Raw genomic sequence first — 17667 nt, 5'->3', positions numbered from 1 at the left:
CGAAATAATGCCCCGGGAGTAGACAACATTCCATTAGAACTACTGACTGCCTTGGGAGAGCCAGTCCTGACGAAACTCTATCATCTGGTAAGCAAGATGTATGAGACAGGCGAAATAACCTCAGACTTCAAGAAGAATATAATAATTCCAATCCCAAAGAAAGCAGGTGTTGACAGATGTGAAAATTACCGAACTATCAGTTTAATAAGCCACAACCTGCAAAATACTAACACGAATTCTTTACAGACGAATGGAAAAACTGGTAGAAGCCTACCTCAGGGAAGATCAGTTTGGATTCTGTGGAAATGTTGGTACACGTGAGACAATACTGACCCTACGACTTATCTTAGAAGAAAGATTAACGAAAAGCAAACCTACGTTTTAAGCATTTGTAGACTTAGAGAAAGTTTTTAACAATGTTGTCTGGAATACTCTCTTTCAAATTCTAAAGGTGGCAGGGATAAAATACAGGGAGCAAAAGGTTATTTACAATTTGTACAGAATCCAGATGGCAGTTATGAGTCGAGGGGCATGAAAGGGAGGGAGTGAGACAGGGTTGTAACCTCTCCCCGATGTTATTCAATCTGTATATTGAGCAAGCAGTAAAGGAAACAAAAGAAAAATTCGGAGTCGGTATTAAAATCCATGGAGAAGAAATATGAGGTTTGCTGATGACATTGTAATTCTGTCAGAGACAGCAAAGGACTTGGAAGAGCAGTTGAACGGAATGGACAGTGTATTGAAAGGAGGATATAAGATGAACATCAACAAAAGCAAAACGAGGATAATGGAATGTAGTCGAATTGTCGGGTGATGCTGAGGGAATTAAGTTAGGAAATGAGACATTTAAAGTAGTAAAGGAGTTTTGCTATTTGGGGAACAAAATAACTGATGATGGTCGAAGTAGAGAGGATATAAAATGTAGACTGGCAATGGCAAGGAAAGCGTTTCTGAAGAAGAGAAATTTGTTAACATCGAGTATAGATTTAAGAGTCAGGAAGTCGTTTCTGAAAGTATTTGTGTGGAGTGTAACCATGTATGGAAGTGAAACATGGACGATAAATAGTTTGGACAAGAAGAGAATAGAAGCTTTCGAAATGTGGTGCTACAGAAGAATGCTGAAGATTAGATGGGCAGATCACGTAACTAATGAGGAGGTATTGAACAGAATTGGGGAGAAGAGGAGTCTGCGGCACAACTTGACAAGAAGAAGGGACCAGTTGGTAGGACATGTTCTGAGGCATCAAGGGATCACAAATTTAGCATTGGAGGGCACCGTGGAGGGTAAAAATCGTAGAGGGAGACCAAGAGATGAATACACTTAACAGATACAGAAGGATGTAGGTTGCAGTAGGTACTGGGAGATGAAGCAGCTTGTACAGGATAGAGTAGCATGGAGAGCTGCATCAAACCAGTCTCTGACTGAAGACCACCACCACCACCACCACCACAAATCATAAGACTGTTTTAAATCTTTAGACGGATTGTCGAACCTTTAAAGCATTGTTTCTTAGTCAGTTGAGGTGGATTATTTGGGATGTCAGTGTGTTTCTGTGTTCATGAACTGGTTTGTTTCAAAGTGTAGCGAACAAAACTTATTACACAGGTAAACTGGGACTTTTTCCATAAGATCTTTTCGTCTGCTATTGACTAGCCATTTTCTGCACCTAAAGCGAAACATTAATCATTAATACACATGTAGTTGCAAGCGACTTCTGATGATAGTTTAGTAACACGATGGTATATACCTCTGTGTCCTTAGGAAACCTAAAAAAAGACAGACGTGGTGTCTTCTTGTTGTTGCTGCAATTTATCACGTGCTCCCATTTGTAAAAACCATTGTACAAACCAAATAAACTACTACTATTCGGTTCCAAAAAAATTCAGGCTTGGAACTGCATAAATTCGACTTTGATTTGATTTATTGAGCACCCGTTTTATCATGTACAATGATATGGGATTTGTCATATGTTACATACAGAAAAAATATGAATAACAACATATTATCTGAATTAAATATATGGGCAAAACAATTATAGCTTACAAGATATAAATTTGTAACAATGTAGGACACAAAAAAGTTACATATATTCTGTGTATAATGGACAGCAACAAGAAACAATGATTATAACACTCTATATTGAGAAAGTAATTTATTTTTGTGTGTACATAAGAGTCTACCCCACGACACAAGTTTGTATATGAGTGACTTATAAGATAGGTGAAGGGACGCTATCTTTCTGAAGAATTCATGTATTCACTAACTCCGTAAAAACTATTACTAATTAACATTCTTTTGAGTTCACTTTCAAAACTGCTCAGCTTCTGAATCCTTATAATTTTTAAGGGGAGAGCACTATAGAGAATTTGTGGGTGGTATATTGCACTCTTGTTGTACTGGGCTTTCTTATGCACTCATCTGTGAAATTCATTACTCTGTCTTGTTGTGTCGTCATGGAACTCACTGTTTAAAGAAGAAAACGGGGGGGGGGGGGGGAGGGGGGGGGGGTGAGACTTCAGAAAGCATATACTTTCATAGATGTAAATGGATGGAAGAGTCATGATTTTATATTCCTTGAAAAATTCCCTACATGGATCTCTAGGTGCAGCTCCTTTTATGATCCTTATCGCTCGTTTTTGAGTAATAAGAGCGTTTTGCCTGACTTGAATAGCCCCAAAATATGACACCATATCGCAAAAGACTATACATAAATGCATAATATGTACACAGTACTGTTTGATCACTGCAGCAATTTTTGAGCATTCGAAATACATAGCAACATTTACTTAACTTTTTATTGAGCACATCTATATTCTTGGCCCACTTGAGATGCTCATCCAAACAAATTCCTAAGAACTTATATTTCGGCTGAATGCCCTCCAGCTCACTCTGAACATGGCTAACCGGTATTCAGACGAAATATTAAAATCGAATTTATGTGGCTGCACGCCCGAAATTTTGCGCCGGAAAAATATGAAGATGCATATACTACTTTTCGCTTTCACGATCGCACCAAACTCCACAGTTTCTCATACTGGCCACTTGGCGCGCTGCTGGCACAGTGGGCATGGGCAACAAAATCGAGGGCCTGCGAGCAGCACCCCCTATAGAGGAAAGCCTGCGCGCCCGCTCAGTGACGTCACGCACGTAGTCTGGTGCCGGTGCTCGCAGTCCGTTTGGCGACAGCAATAGACTGTTATGGGAACCGCACGAGGAAAATTCGTAAAGAAATCTGACATACCTCTCTCATGAATTACAAGATTTCCTTTCTTAAATGACCCAGTTCTTTTGTCTGTAACTTATTTCTGCATACCTTTTAGCCCCGACGTAAAAGGTGGATGTAATAACTTTCACTATCTGAGGCATCAAAACTCCCAAATGAATGGACCAATTTCATTGTAGTTTATTTTAAAGTTGCTTTAATTGGGATTGTCACGACTTGTTTGATGGCAGTCTGGTTAGCCGTTCAAAGATCGACAGCTACACAAAGTGCAAGTGTTTGCCACCAGTGTGCTCTTTTCCAATACCATTCCTAAACTGTAAGTGCTGTAGTATAAATTGTAAATCTCGAAAAGGCGAATCTAAACGTCTGCAACGGTATACATTTATCTTTTATGGCTGACCACCATTCACCATTCTTCCATTTTGCAGTTCCTGTGTAAGACTATTTTCAATGACAAAAATTTTGATTGAAAGCCACCCGCGAAAGATTCTCGTATGCTCTCGCGGACTTTCTATTAGGGTTTTTGTTCTGTTTTTTAAGTTAAATATTGAATCACTTTGACGCAGGTCTAATAATGTGGACGGCATTTTGCAAAGTAGCACACTTGCAGCTAACATTTTACGGACACTGTTATTGCCGCTGTTTATTCCTTATGTAGCAAAATCCATTTTAAAACCTGATTGGATGATATACCAGTTAATTAAAAAAAGAAACACGAAAATTGGGCAAATAGTGTTCGAATTATAACAGCGCCCCCCTATAGAGAGGCACTGGTAATAAGCAATTCTATGAGTCGTTTCAAAAACTAACACTGCCCTGAAAGACATGTTCTACATATGTTTTAGTTACTTTGAAACAAACTGTTTGCATGAATTGCACAAAGATAAATTTCAACTACGAAGTAAACTTTCATTTCATCTGCTGAGAACTTTTATGACGTGATGTGATCTGTGATGAAATAATTGTGAAAAATGAACCCTTACCTTCATTTGGGCTGCACTCACCAGTGGCTTAGATACACTCCTGGAAATTGAAATAAGAACACCATGAATTCATTGTCCCAGGAAGGGGAAACTTTATTGACACATTCCTGGGGTCAGATACATCACATGATCACACTGACAGAACCACAGGCACATAGACACAGGCAACAGAGCATGCACAATGTCGGCACTAGTACAGTGTATATCCACCTTTCGCAGCAATGCAGGCTGCTATTCTCCCATGGAGACGATCGTAGAGATGCTGGATGTAGTCCTGTGGAACGGCTTGCCATGCCATTTCCACCTGGCGCCTCAGTTGGACCAGCGTTCGTGCTGGACGTGCAGACCGCGTGAGACGACGCTTCATCCAGTCCCAAACATGCTCAATGGGGGACAGATCTGGAGATCTTGCTGGCCAGGGTAGTTGACTTACACCTTCTAGAGCACGTTGGGTGGCACGGGATACATGCGGATGTGCATTGTCCTGTTGGAACAGCAAGTTCCCTTGCCGGTCTAGGAATGGTAGAACGATGGGTTCGATGACGGTTTGGATGTACCGTGCACTATTCAGTGTCCCCTCGACGATCACCAGTGGTGTACGGCCAGTGTAGGAGATCGCTCCCCACACCATGATGCCGGGTGTTGGCCCTGTGTGCCTCGGTCGTATGCAGTCCTGATTGTGGCGCTCACCTGCACGGCGCCACACACGCATACGACCATCATTGGCACCAAGGCAGAAGCGACTCTCATCGCTGAAGACGACACGTCTCCATTCGTCCCTCCATTCACGCCTGTCGCGACACCACTGGAGGCGGGCTGCACGATGTTGGGGCGTGAGCGGAAGACGGCCTAACGGTGTGCGGGACTGTAGCCCAGCTTCATGGAGACGGTTGCGAATGGTCCTCCCCGATACCCCAGGAGCAACAGTGTCCCTAATTTGCTGGGAAGTGGCGGTGCGGTCCCCTACGGCACTGCGTAGGATCCTACGGTCTTGGCGTGCATCCGTGCGTCGCTGCGGTCCGGTCCCAGGTCGACGGGCACATGCACCTTCCGCCGACCACTGGCGACAACATCGATGTACTGTGGAGACCTCACGCCCCACGTGTTGAGCAATTCGGCGGTACGTCCACCCGGCCTCCCGCATGCCCACTATACGCCCTCGCTCAAAGTCCGTCAACTGCACTTACGGTTCACGTCCACGCTGTCACGGCATGCTACCAGTGTTAAAGACTGCGATGGAGCTCCGTATGCCACGGCAAACTGGCTGACACTGACGGCGGCGGTGCACAAATGCTGCGCAGCTAGCGCCATTCGACGGCCAACACCGCGGTTCCTGGTGTGTCCGCTGTGCCGTGCGTGTGATCATTGCTTGTACAGCCCTCTCGCAGTGTCCGGAGCAAGTATGGTGGGTCTGACACACCGGTGTCAATGTGTTCTTTTTTCCATTTCCAGGAGTGTACTTCATCCTTCCATAAGTTGGGGGAAAGGGGTGGGGGTGGTGGTTCAGCTCTATTTAGTTGCAATACTTTAACAGATCATCATTCCAAAATATATATACTGGTAATTGTTTAGAAGTGGAACCCAAGTTTCATCTACTGACCATGCTGATATGAATGAATGCAAATGAAGTAAAAAAATTCTGTGTATGAATGAATTTATTTATTTCTTTTATTCATCTTCCATACACTCTTGTCAATAATCACCAATACATGGAATGAGAAAAATTTTAGATTGTAGTGGTTCACAACAGAAAATTATAGATGTACAGCATGAATACTATGTAGGGACAAAATAATTAAGACTTATGGACACAAAGTCCAAACATTAACAATAAGCACATCTTGAGACTTAAGTTTCATAATTTTAGGAATAATAATGATAAATTTTGAACATTAATTATTAAATTGCTTTCATAATCTCCAGGGTAGTAATGGAAGGTCTTTAAGTAAGTGGGACACTAAAAGAATGCAAATAAAACACTTCACGATAAAGTTTTGTGTAGGAAGAACGCATTTGAAAGCACTGTAGTAGAAAAATGGCAATGCATACAGACATTATATTAGGTCACCCTGTAAATTGCAAGTAATCTGTAAGTGTACGTTATGTGGCAAAAATGTGTCAAGTGGTGTTGGAATATGATCTGGTTACATTAATTAGATTAGGTGAGTGAAAAGCAATTGTGACAGGCTTAAGCTTTTTGAATATTCTTTTATAAACAAATATAGTCAAAATGCCAACAGAAGGGCGTACCTGAGAGTCCACCTCAGATATTTTCCTCCGCAGCAAAGATGAGCTAACAAGAAGGCACTTTACGGCACAGAGCAAGCATCTATTTAAAGAGCTCAGTAATTAGTCAACCTGAGGATTAGTGGCACTCAATAGTGCTTGTAACAGAAGTGAGAGCTGTTCCACAATTACATTACTATTAGATGAGGAGACCTGCCAATCATTATACACAAAGAAGGCCATGAAAGTACTGCAAAGCCCTCCCCTACCAGCTTCTCCCTTTGTAATGGTAGTAAAATATATACAAACATGATCTACATAAGAAAATGTTGAGAGAACAACAGTTATAACAGCTGCAGAGAAAGTAGTAAACTCAGAAAAAGAGAAGCAATTGTCATAGCATGCACATCTGCACTCATAACAGTGACAGTAGTAGAAGACAGAGGAACTCCACAAACACTACGTGAAATCGAAGTTTGTCTACCTAAAGAATGCATAAATACTATAGTAGCTTTTTCAACAGTAACAATTAATGAATCATTACAAATTGGCAGATTTCTCAGACGTATCACAAGCTAAAGCAATAACTTTAGTATACAAAGAAAAGTGTTGCTGAGAATGTAGAGAACTATAGAGCAATTTTGCTCTTGTCTTCCATTTATCACCAAAACAAACTAATCTTGTTTTTAAAAAAAAGTGAAGTCTGCTATAGCACAGTTTGTGTAAGTTTTTCTCAAAATAATAAAGGAAGGTGATCAAAATGGCATTGTCTTGTCTTTGTCAACGGCATGTGCCATGTTGGGCCACATAACTCTATTACACAAATTAGAAATACTATGAATAAGGCGTGCAGCAAAGAAGTGGTTTAAGTCATACTCGGAAAACCAAGTTAATTGATTTTTAGGTTTCACATACTATAAAAAGAATACTATTGGTCCTCTCTGCTTGCCACACCCCCTCCCCTCCCTCCTCTATGTATCATTCACCACCCAACTTCACCTGAGAAAGAATTAGTGTAAGATTCTTTAATATAAAGATTAATTTCTTTGATAAAAATTTCAAGTTAGGCTATTAGTGTTTATAGCTGTTAGCAGCTGTATATTAAAATATTTATATAAACTCTCAGCCATAAGTTGCAATTTGGTAAGTTTGACTAGTTTCAGATTAACCTAATTAGTTCAGCTTAAGAGGCATTTGTTGATGTGGCAATATTACTGATGACAGGTTTTGTATTAATGATTTAAAAAGAATCTAAGATAAAGATTTCAAAATTATGTTGTAAGAGTTTGCAGTTTTAACTGATTGTTTTTTTGAATTTTTTTTCCATTAACCTTTTTACAGTAGTTGTTTAGAAATATATTGACACCAACCCAAACAACACTTTTCATTATTGCCTGGGTGGAATGTCCATTGCATCATACCCCATCAAATAATAAAAAGTCATTTTCTTGAAGAGTAGCAAGTGCTACTGCACGGGCAATAGCACGTTGATTCGTACAGGCAAGAAAATCTCTTTCATGTTCTTTGAGAAGTTTGCTGATGACAATATAAGTGTAGACAATCATATTTAAAATAGTGCCTGATGGGTATTTTCGTCCTCCATGATCAAGTCTCTGTATCAAACTAAAATATTCGTTTATTGGCAACTCCTTTTCAATTTTTATTTAATTTCATTAAGGCAACTCTCACATTTCAGCTTCTTAATCACTGCATGAGCACAGTAGCCTGCAATGAAAGTTAAAGACGTTGCAATATCTTTCACTGAAAGAACATCGTCTACAGTTACACTGACTTCTATGTCTAATGTGTGTGTTTCTTCAACTTCAAAAAACATAAAATTTTGTATGGCCCCTACTGTGATATTGCTATAGGAAGAGAACATAAAACTAAAGGCATTACACTTTGAATTCAAAGCTTTTCTGCTTCATAGACTTGTGTCACTGAAACATTGTATTGGGAACCTGCAAGCTGTCTATACTTTCCAAAACGCCGCTGAAGCAAATCTGTTTGTAGCTTGGCTGTCACTAAATAGCTCATACCTAGCTCTTCAGTACGGTATCGAGCAATCTCTACAACGGCATATGTTGTATGCTGAATAGCAAAAAATGTTTCTTTTGTGAGAAACCCACTTGACAAACCCTTTGCTTTCCACACATCAAGCCAGTCTAGAAAATCTAGCATAAATTTCATAGAAACGCTATCAGTTGTCAACAGCTCCATATAAGGATTCTGTTTGTGTTTCCCTTTAAACACTGATTTCACATTCATGACATCAAACCATTTTGTTGTTACTCGAATATATTCTGCTGTTGATGGTGCATGTCTCAAAACAAATTTATCACTAGCTACCTCAAGGCCCTCTGACACATGTCGATTGAATATCTGCAGCACTAGTTTCATGCTCTGTTTGTCTAACGATGTAGGGCAAAGTGATTTGAGAGACAATGTGTGACAATATTTTACTAAAGAACTGGAATCTATGTCATAAATCTGTTTCAGTGTTTTAAAAGAAGCTACAGAAAACTTATTTTCTTCCACTTCTTTTCTAACTGGAAACTGAGGATAAAACATACCTTTACCATCATTTTTTTGCTTCAGCCACACATTTCTTATGCATTTAACAATGTGTATGACATCAATTAAAAGGAAAAGTTGGCGATTAGGATCAGATGAATGTTTAAAAACTATATTAACAGCTTTATCCAGAGAAAACATGGACATGGTTTTGCTATTGATTTTGTTGTTGTCAGTTACCACACAAAAAAACCCTATAGCCTATTAGTTCAAGGCCATTTATTATGGCCAATAGCACATCGTATAATGCATTAAATGAAATGGTTTTCACCGGTAAAATGTGAACAACATCCCTGTACAAAGACTTGACACTCTGCAACATAAATACAAACGCTGAATTTGCAGCACATTCCGAGTTATACGACATGCCCAAAACACTACCTCCTTTATATTCCAAATAAGAATTTAGATGAATTTCATCTACACTCAAAACAACATTGACATCATCGCTGTTCAAGTATTGAAATTTCTGTCTTGCACAGGACTGGAAATTACTTCCCCCAAGCCTTTCATGAGATGGATTCAGATTAAATTTGCTGCAGATCCTACGCAGAGTGCTTGGATGTGGCATTTTCATTAATGAGCTGCTACGTAAAAAATTGTAAGCATGAGATGAAATTGAAAATAGCAAACACAGTATCATAAATGTAGAACTAAACCTATGATTAAATTTCTTGACATTTATGAGACTAACTTGTTCATATATAAAGTCTACCATCTCCTTTTCACTCTCCTGTAAACTGTCTTTCAGCACTCCTAGACTGTCTTTCACTATCTCTACAATACTATCTATAAAAGTTTCTGAGTGCCCACAATCTGTGTCTGAAAACTCCTGCAGTACACTGACAATTTCATGGATATTATTTACAATCACAGGAAAAGATCTTTTTCTTAATGTCTTAATTTGTACATCTTTCTTAAAAAATGAAACATTTAAATTACTATTTATAATGACAGAATGTGTGATTAGTGGTGCTGGTTTTCTTATTATCTTTAAAAAACAAACAAAATCACTGTGTTTTTCGATCACACTCCACTCATTGGGCAAATCCACTTCCTTTGTACGCAACATCAACTCTTCTAAAGAACTGAAGCTGAAAGTGTTTTCATAGTCCTTCTGTGACGCTAAACTATATTGTAACGCTGCAGCTAACTGCTCATTTTCAAGCCTTTGCTTTTTCTCCTCTGGCCCTTCACGTCTACTTTCTTCCTTTGAAAGGTAGGAAGGACAGTTTGGGAGTAGTGATGGAACTGCATCTGGTCTCAAACGTGGTTTGAGAAGGGGGCTCTTAATAACTGACCAGTCCTTTCATCCACAATTTGTGTTTCCCAAATAACATCATCCTTGTGAAAGTGAACATGACATACCTGTAATTAAAAATGAATAAAAAATGAAAAAGGTGCTTACAATTGAATGTGATGACCATATTAATAGTGTGAAAACAATTTATGTTTATAAAGTTAGTTTATAGTTCTAAAATACAAATAGACTCCCAACTAAAATGCAGAAGAATACTCAAGTGATAAATGTGGCCATGGCACAGTAACTCTATAAAACAGTAACACTACAATATCAAAACACATGCAGTTACATGTCATGGCAACAAGCTCTTAAAGAGATGGTGAAATGGAGTAAGTACTTGCCCCATCAATAATTACAAACATTGACTAATGTTTGTATCATAATTCAATAACAGTGATAATTTTTTTATAATTTACCCTTGAAGCTCATATATTCACTAGAGGGGGTGGGATTTTTGCTTAATGTCTTGTTCTATTGCCCCCCCCCCTACCTCCCCCCCCCCACTCACACATACCTCGGACACAAGAAAGCACGATGACACCAAACTCACACAGGTGTAATCCATAGAAGCAACTGTGAAACAGTAACAGAATAATACAAAGTAATTGTCACACTGTGTAACCTTTAGAACTATGAAATACTTAAAGGTAGTGCTTTTTATCAGATAGACACTGTATTACTTTTGTATTTCAGCTGCTATTTCCTAATCAATATATCAGTTCATAACTTACATAACAACTGACAATATGATGAACTAATACATTGCCACTTATGTGCTACCTATTAGGCTAAACATGAGCACACAATTGCTTTCAAGTACAGCTGTGTAGGCCACTGGCATGTATCTGAAATTCCAGACCCAGAAAGTAAGAATTTGTAAAATCCACAAGTATTTTTTATTTTTTGTTTTCACAGTTTCTCCCTTTGCATTTTGTGATGACCTGTTAATCCATTCATGTACTCATTCATTTTTCCTGTCTATGGTTCACTGTAAAGTCAAAAGCCTACTATATTCCCTAATAGTAACATTCCTTGCATTGACTTCAAATTACCACCAATAATTTATTAAAAACAAGCGACTGAGACACTGTTTTTACATCATTTTCAATTTCTGGGTACACCACATTCCGTGTTTTTGAACAGGCAACTTCCTAAATACTTTTACAGCAAAAAGAAACACTAAATACAGAAGCAGAATACATCGAAAGTCGTCTGTATCTTAAGTGTATGTACTTAATTATAAACCGACTTTTATTCCTAACCACAGACAGCATAAACAGTAAGTATAAAGATATACTGAGATCCAGAATGAGATTTTCACTCTGCAGCGGAGTGTGCGCTGATATGAAACTTCCTGGCAGATTAAAACTGTGTGCCCGACCGAGACTCGAACTCGGGACCTTTGCCTTTCGCGGGCAAGTGCTCTACCAACTGAGCTACCGAAGCACGACTCACGCCCGGTACTCACAGCTTTACTTCTGCCAGTATCTCGTCTCCTACCTTCCAAACTTTACAGAAGCTCTCCTGCGAACCTTGCAGAACTAGCACTCCTGAAAGAAAGGATATTGCGGAGACATGGCTTAGCCACAGCCTGGGGGATGTTTCCAGAATGAGATTTTCACTCTGCAGCGGAGTGTGCGCTGATATGAAACTTCCTGGCAGATCAAAACTGTGTGCCCGACCGAGACTCGAACTCGGGAGTTCGAGTCTCGGTCGGGCACACAGTTTTAATCTGCCAGGAAGTTTCATATACTGAGATATTTAACTACGTAAGTATGACTGTGCTTAAGGCTATATTGGTTGAACTTGCAGAATACAGAATTCATTTAACCTATACCAGTTAAACTGTAGAATTGCCAGGGCAAGAAAACGAAACACTATTTTCTTCGGCACTTATGCAGTTAAGATCTAATATATTGGTCACAATGTCTCTGACCTTCCTTACTGCTAGAGTTGGCAAAAAATAACGTAACTGAAAAAAGTAACTGGTTACTGAAAAGTAACGGTTACTGCGATATCCGTTCCTCTGATACAGGCAGTTATTTCAATAATTGTCTAATGTCAACAGTGCCTCGCGCCATCTGTTGACCGAAGATCGTACTACGCTTTCCCGTCAACTCATCGGAGATCTGGCTAGGAGTAGGAACTAAAGCCCGTATTACACGATGCGCGAAAGCGTACGCCTATGCACCAGCGCCCCTAGCGTGCATACCTGTAACCACATACTGGATCACGTCCGACCTATTACACCGTCCACGCGGGATATACCTAGTGCGCATGCGCAGCAGCAGACGACGATATTCGCGAGCAGCAGACGATACGCGCGCGGAAAGAAAACATAAGCGTGTGCTGTCTTGTAAAGTCGTCCGATCTACCGCGAGCAACTCAGGAACGAGGGTATGATACACTGGATACTTTCAAATTATTTCTGTGAGCTCAAGGTTCGTATTTAATAAGAAATTGTTTTCTTTACCGTTATTTACTAAGTAATTGTTTTCTCTTATGTAGGTTACAACTGCTCTGAATTACATACTCACTATTTTTATGTTACGACACTTGATTACACTGGTATATGTATATCGAAATTTACATTTATACAGCATATTACACATGGAAGATCCACTTGTTTTTGAAGCTATTGCCCTGGTAGTGGCAGTAAATCTTCAGATTAGGGCAGAACGGCGACGAAAACGAAAAGCCAGGCGTTGTTGGATTGGACCCTGGCTGAAAAGAAGGGACGAAGGCAGTGGAATATATTCACTTTTAATGAAAGAACTGAGGCCCGAAGATCCGCAAGAATTTCGGAACTTCGTTAGGATGGACATGGTCTGTTTCGAGAAGCTGCTGTCTATAATAGAAGATAGAATCAAAAAGTGTGACACAGTCATGAGGGAGGCTATCTCACCTTCTCGAAGGTAAGAATTGTATGTTTATACGTTTTGTGATCATTCCAACCAAGATGTCTCATACAATTTCGTTACATGCCCTGTTACGATGCAGGCTGGCTGTAACATTACGGTTCCTGGCGACTGGGGAATCTTTTAAGAGTCTGGCTTTCAGCCACAGAATTGCACAGCCTACCATTTCAAAAGTTATTGTGGATGTATGCACTGCAATTTGCGAAACTTTAAAGGACCAATACTTAAAGGTACATTTGTGTTATTTTTTCGAGTTTGGAAGATATATGTGTGTATTTATATGTGCCATTCAGACAGTAATTAAGTATATAACATTACAGGCACCATCAACAGAAGAAGAGTGGAATAAAATTGCCACAGAATTTGATGAACTTTGGCAGTTCCCAAACTGCATTGGTAAGCCACAGAATTAAGTTACATAATATGGAGAAAATCTGACAATAATGAAATGTATTTAAAATGCTTTTAATGAAGTATATCAGACTCAGCTTTAGGCAGTTTTTTATCTCCCACACTGCAAGTCTATGTACTGCTATATAAAACTGCTTACTTTTATTTTCAGGTGCAATGGATGGGAAACACACAGCATTTGCCCCACCACGAACTGCTGGCTCAACATACTTCAATTATAAAAAGTTCCAGTGTTGTTTTACTAGCTATTGTGGACGCTAGGTATCGATTCTCTTTGATTGACATTGGGTGCAGTGGAAGAGTGAGTGATGGTGGGGTGTATGCAAATAGCCGATCAGCAGTGCACTTCGGGAAAACTGGTTGAAGGTACCACAGCAAAAATCACTTCCTGGCACAAACATTGAAGTGCCATATGTGATTCTTGCTGATGATGCCTTTCACCTGGAGCCATATATTATGAAACCCTATAGAGACTGCCAGAACCAGAAGTCCAAACAGATTTTTAACTACAGATTGTCAAGAGGAAGGCGAGTAGTGGAAAACACTTTCGGAATTCTGGCCAAACGCTTCAGAGTTCTTCTCAGTACAATGCGACTACCTGTTGAGAAAGTGGAATTAATTGTTCAGACTTTATGCATACTGCACAACTACTTGATTGAAGAGGCAGACACCACATATGTGACAGCTGCTGATACAGAAAACACAGACTTGTGCACCATAAACAATGGTTCCTGGCGAGGAGAGAAATCTCTCTCTAGCATACCCCAGCAGAGTGGAAATCGCACGTCACTGTGTGCCAGGGAAGTGAGCGAAAAATTTTGTGAATTCTTTAGTACAACAGGTTATGTTTCATGGCAGTGGGAAGCCGTTAAGAAGTACAACTTTTAACAGTAATAATGTACAGAAGGCAATCTTTTATTTAAAAATGACTCATCAATGTAATACAATGCCTTAACTTTAAAATCAGTTACAGATTTCTTTATGTATGCCATCCATGATACATTTCATGACATTTAATTTCACGTCAGCCTTAATTACCGGATTTTTTAATTTCTTCAATTCAGCAGCAACATACTGACCAAACTTGTCATCTTCATTACTGCCACTAATTGAATCTCTAATGTCTCTTAAGACTGACAATGTTGAGGTGGCTAATTCATCCTCAGTGTCCTTCCTACGCCTCTTTCTGGCTGAAGCATAGGGCTGCTCACTTAGAGATGATGGCGTTGACACAGGTGTACTTCCCTCTGACAATTCCACAGTAAATATGTCTTGGGAGTACTGGAAATAGAAAACTGATACAGTATTGTGCTACATACGTAATACAATATCTAACATTAAAGTGGTTATGTAAACTACAGTGGTCTGTTTAAAGTTCTCTGTGTAAAATATAAGTAATGTAAGTAACCTGTATGAAAGTGAAGTACTATTTTGTTGGAGCAAATATATACAATACAATCAAAGTGTTACATTCTTTTGGTCAAGACAGCTTCATGGCTAATGAACTGTCATTGACACACATGAGAATACCGTTTATGCACTTACATTGCTGTTGTCATCTTCAATATATCCCTCATTTACTATGGTCTCTTCAGTAACTGTGGTCACCTCAGTATTCTGAAATAGTTGATGTGTTATTCACTTGTTGCAATTACTATTTACAACTTTTATTTAAATGTAGGTAAATACTTACACAAGGGTCATTGACAGTGGTCGTGCTACATGGATTTGATGAGAGTGGCTGTGGTATCTGAAATATTAAAGGCCCATGTTAGTCTATAGCAGATTGTGAACCTCTCATAACACTGAAAAATACGAATACACATGGTAGTATTAAAGCGTGATTTGTTTTCCCAAATATCATTCACTAATATAAGCATATATACTACTTGAGATGGAATATCCATCTACAACCTGAAATCAGAATAAGCTGTCTTACAGAAAGCAGAATTCGTACAAAGGAAGGCAACAAAATGTTTGTACTTACCATACGGCTTGGGATATTTGTCACTGTTTTCCTCGGTGTCACGTAGTCCTTCAAAAACTTCAAAGCATTGAACCACCACACAGCAGGCTCGTAAACTTCGCTTGCCCCTGCACCACTATGCTCACTGGCTCTAATTTTTTTAAGCTCTCCACAAAAGTGCGACCGCAGAGACATGAATCGAGTTTTGCAGTCCTCATCTGTTGCGTTGGGCAAAAGTGCGCGAACTTTACTGCCTATCACTGTCAGTTTCTCTTTCCTGGCATTCTGAAATAAAGCAACAGATGCAATGAAATCAAACATGAACTTTCGTAAGCTAAGGCATTGATATACGAATCGAAAATCATCGTGTAACATAATATGCATATTACTCAGAAATAAACGATGCCGACGTACCTTATTATGATATTGCGGGTCCTGTGGGTTGTACATACACTTTTCTTCGCTGTACGCCTGAATAAGGATCCTTAAAGCCTGTTTGTTCCATTCCATTTCTAGAATATGAAGCAATAAATAGAACAATAAGCGTTCACAAACAGCTAGTATAAAAGAAAGTCAACTGGCATACTATTTTTAACTGCATTTATAAAAACCTACTTACTGAAAAAAATGTGGAAAAATCTCCAACACGAAAAACTGTAATTTGCCTCTACACACCCAACCATAAACAAACAACAAGCAGAAAGCACTGCGGTACCCGCTTCTGCGCATGCGCAAGTTTCGCAGCCTAGTGCGCATGCGCGGGTTGACGGGAATTTTGAACTGCTCTCTGTTCCGGCGCGCGGATGTGTCTGCTAATTTTCGTAGTTTCACCCGTTCTACCGCTAGATGGCTGTCGCGACAGACCAGTACCGTTCGCGGCGGACCGTCGTGTAATACCGGCTTAAGGAGAGGGTAGACCATTTGGAAGGCGTTCTATAGGCCACGGGAATAACTGTGAGACTGTGCGCCATCTGTTGATAATAACTGTGTACTATATCGTGCGCCTTCCTTACTTTTAGCACAAACAATTAAATAAAGCTAATGTCCGAGCGGTGGCTGATAGGAGATGCAGTACAGGCATTAACAAGTACGGTCGTTCCCTTAGGCCACCGCCTCATATGTCAATACAGGTAACCTGGAAGTTGATAACGGAATAACTTTGTTTGGGCTCGTGCACATGCGCAGAGCTGAATTCGCGTATGAGCAGTGCCTTCCTCCCGCTTCTGGCTACTTGGAGCGTGGCTGTTTGGTGTACGAGCAGTAGCAGCAAATAGCCAGAAGCTACCCGGAAAAATATTCCTGGCGCGCCCAAGCTGCCAGATTCGCGCATGCGCAGAGCAAGCTGAGTTATAGTGGGGGGTCCTTCCTCACGTGACCCGTGGCCATGTCTTCGTTTACAGCTCCCACGTCAAATGTAAATAAAACAGATTTCTGTGGCCGGGAGCCATCAAGTGAATTAATATACATTCTCATAACCATGAAAGACCAAAATAAGTTAGTAGTTTCAATTTTCTGATTTTATATTATTTCCAGGTTATTAGTAATCAACCATTAATGTCTTAATGAAGCTATTTCTGTCTGTTTTATAGAGAAATTTGCTTCAGTTAATTTTTTTTCCGCTGAGGCAGTTAGTTTATTTGAAACGAAACGAAGTTTTTCATTCCGCGCTATTGGCTACTTTCAACCTCGTTCAATTTAAAGTGCAAATTTTCATTTTCTGGGACGAATGACGTTATACCATAATAAAGAACCAAATATGAGAATACAGCACTGGACCTCCAAGAAAATTTGTATCACGAGAACCACTTGAAAAGCTGAATATCAGGAACTTCAGAGTCCATCTGGACATAGAAATGTGCAATTAGAGCGGAATGAAGCATTTAGTATGGTTTATGGAACTCCGATGCTGCTGGAGTAGTCTCTGATGTCCTGTTCCTTGTATGACACTGTAAGATCTCTTAATGCTATATACGTACGAACATACGTAAACATTGACTTGAAGCTAAGTAGGCAAATTTGGTCAGTGGTTTTGAACTAAATATTTTGTTTCAAATATAATGAC

General features: G+C 39.7%; 2 protein-coding genes across 5 annotated transcripts in view; one reads left to right on the top strand and one right to left on the bottom strand.

Annotated features, from left to right (window-relative positions):
- The window catches only part of LOC126194978 (medium-chain acyl-CoA ligase ACSF2, mitochondrial-like), a 452087-nt gene that overhangs the window by 311738 nt on the left and 122682 nt on the right, over positions 1-17667 (top strand). The window lies entirely within an intron of this gene.
- Positions 9697-16943, bottom strand: LOC126194979 (uncharacterized). 3 transcript variants are annotated; one of them, XM_049933394.1, is made up of 5 exons: positions 15627-16943; positions 15333-15389; positions 15185-15256; positions 14719-14920; positions 9697-10375 (listed from the first exon to the last, which is right to left on the bottom strand). In XM_049933394.1, the coding sequence occupies exons 1-5, from the start codon at positions 16113-16115 to the stop codon at positions 10347-10349; spliced, it is 849 nt and encodes a 282-aa protein (XP_049789351.1). In that variant the 5' UTR covers positions 16116-16943; the 3' UTR covers positions 9697-10346. The 3 variants fall into 3 exon arrangements, with proteins under 3 accessions (XP_049789351.1, XP_049789352.1, XP_049789350.1); XM_049933395.1 differs by lacking the exon at positions 9697-10375 and having other exon boundaries at positions 14575-14920; positions 15627-15890; positions 16020-16943; XM_049933393.1 differs by lacking the exon at positions 9697-10375 and having other exon boundaries at positions 14575-14920.

This window comes from Schistocerca nitens, chromosome 7 (assembly GCF_023898315.1).
Source record: "Schistocerca nitens isolate TAMUIC-IGC-003100 chromosome 7, iqSchNite1.1, whole genome shotgun sequence".
Classification (NCBI taxonomy): Eukaryota; Metazoa; Arthropoda; class Insecta; order Orthoptera; family Acrididae; genus Schistocerca; species Schistocerca nitens.
Note: the sequence above shows the minus strand (reverse complement) of the source record. Positions and strands in the feature narration are given on the sequence as shown.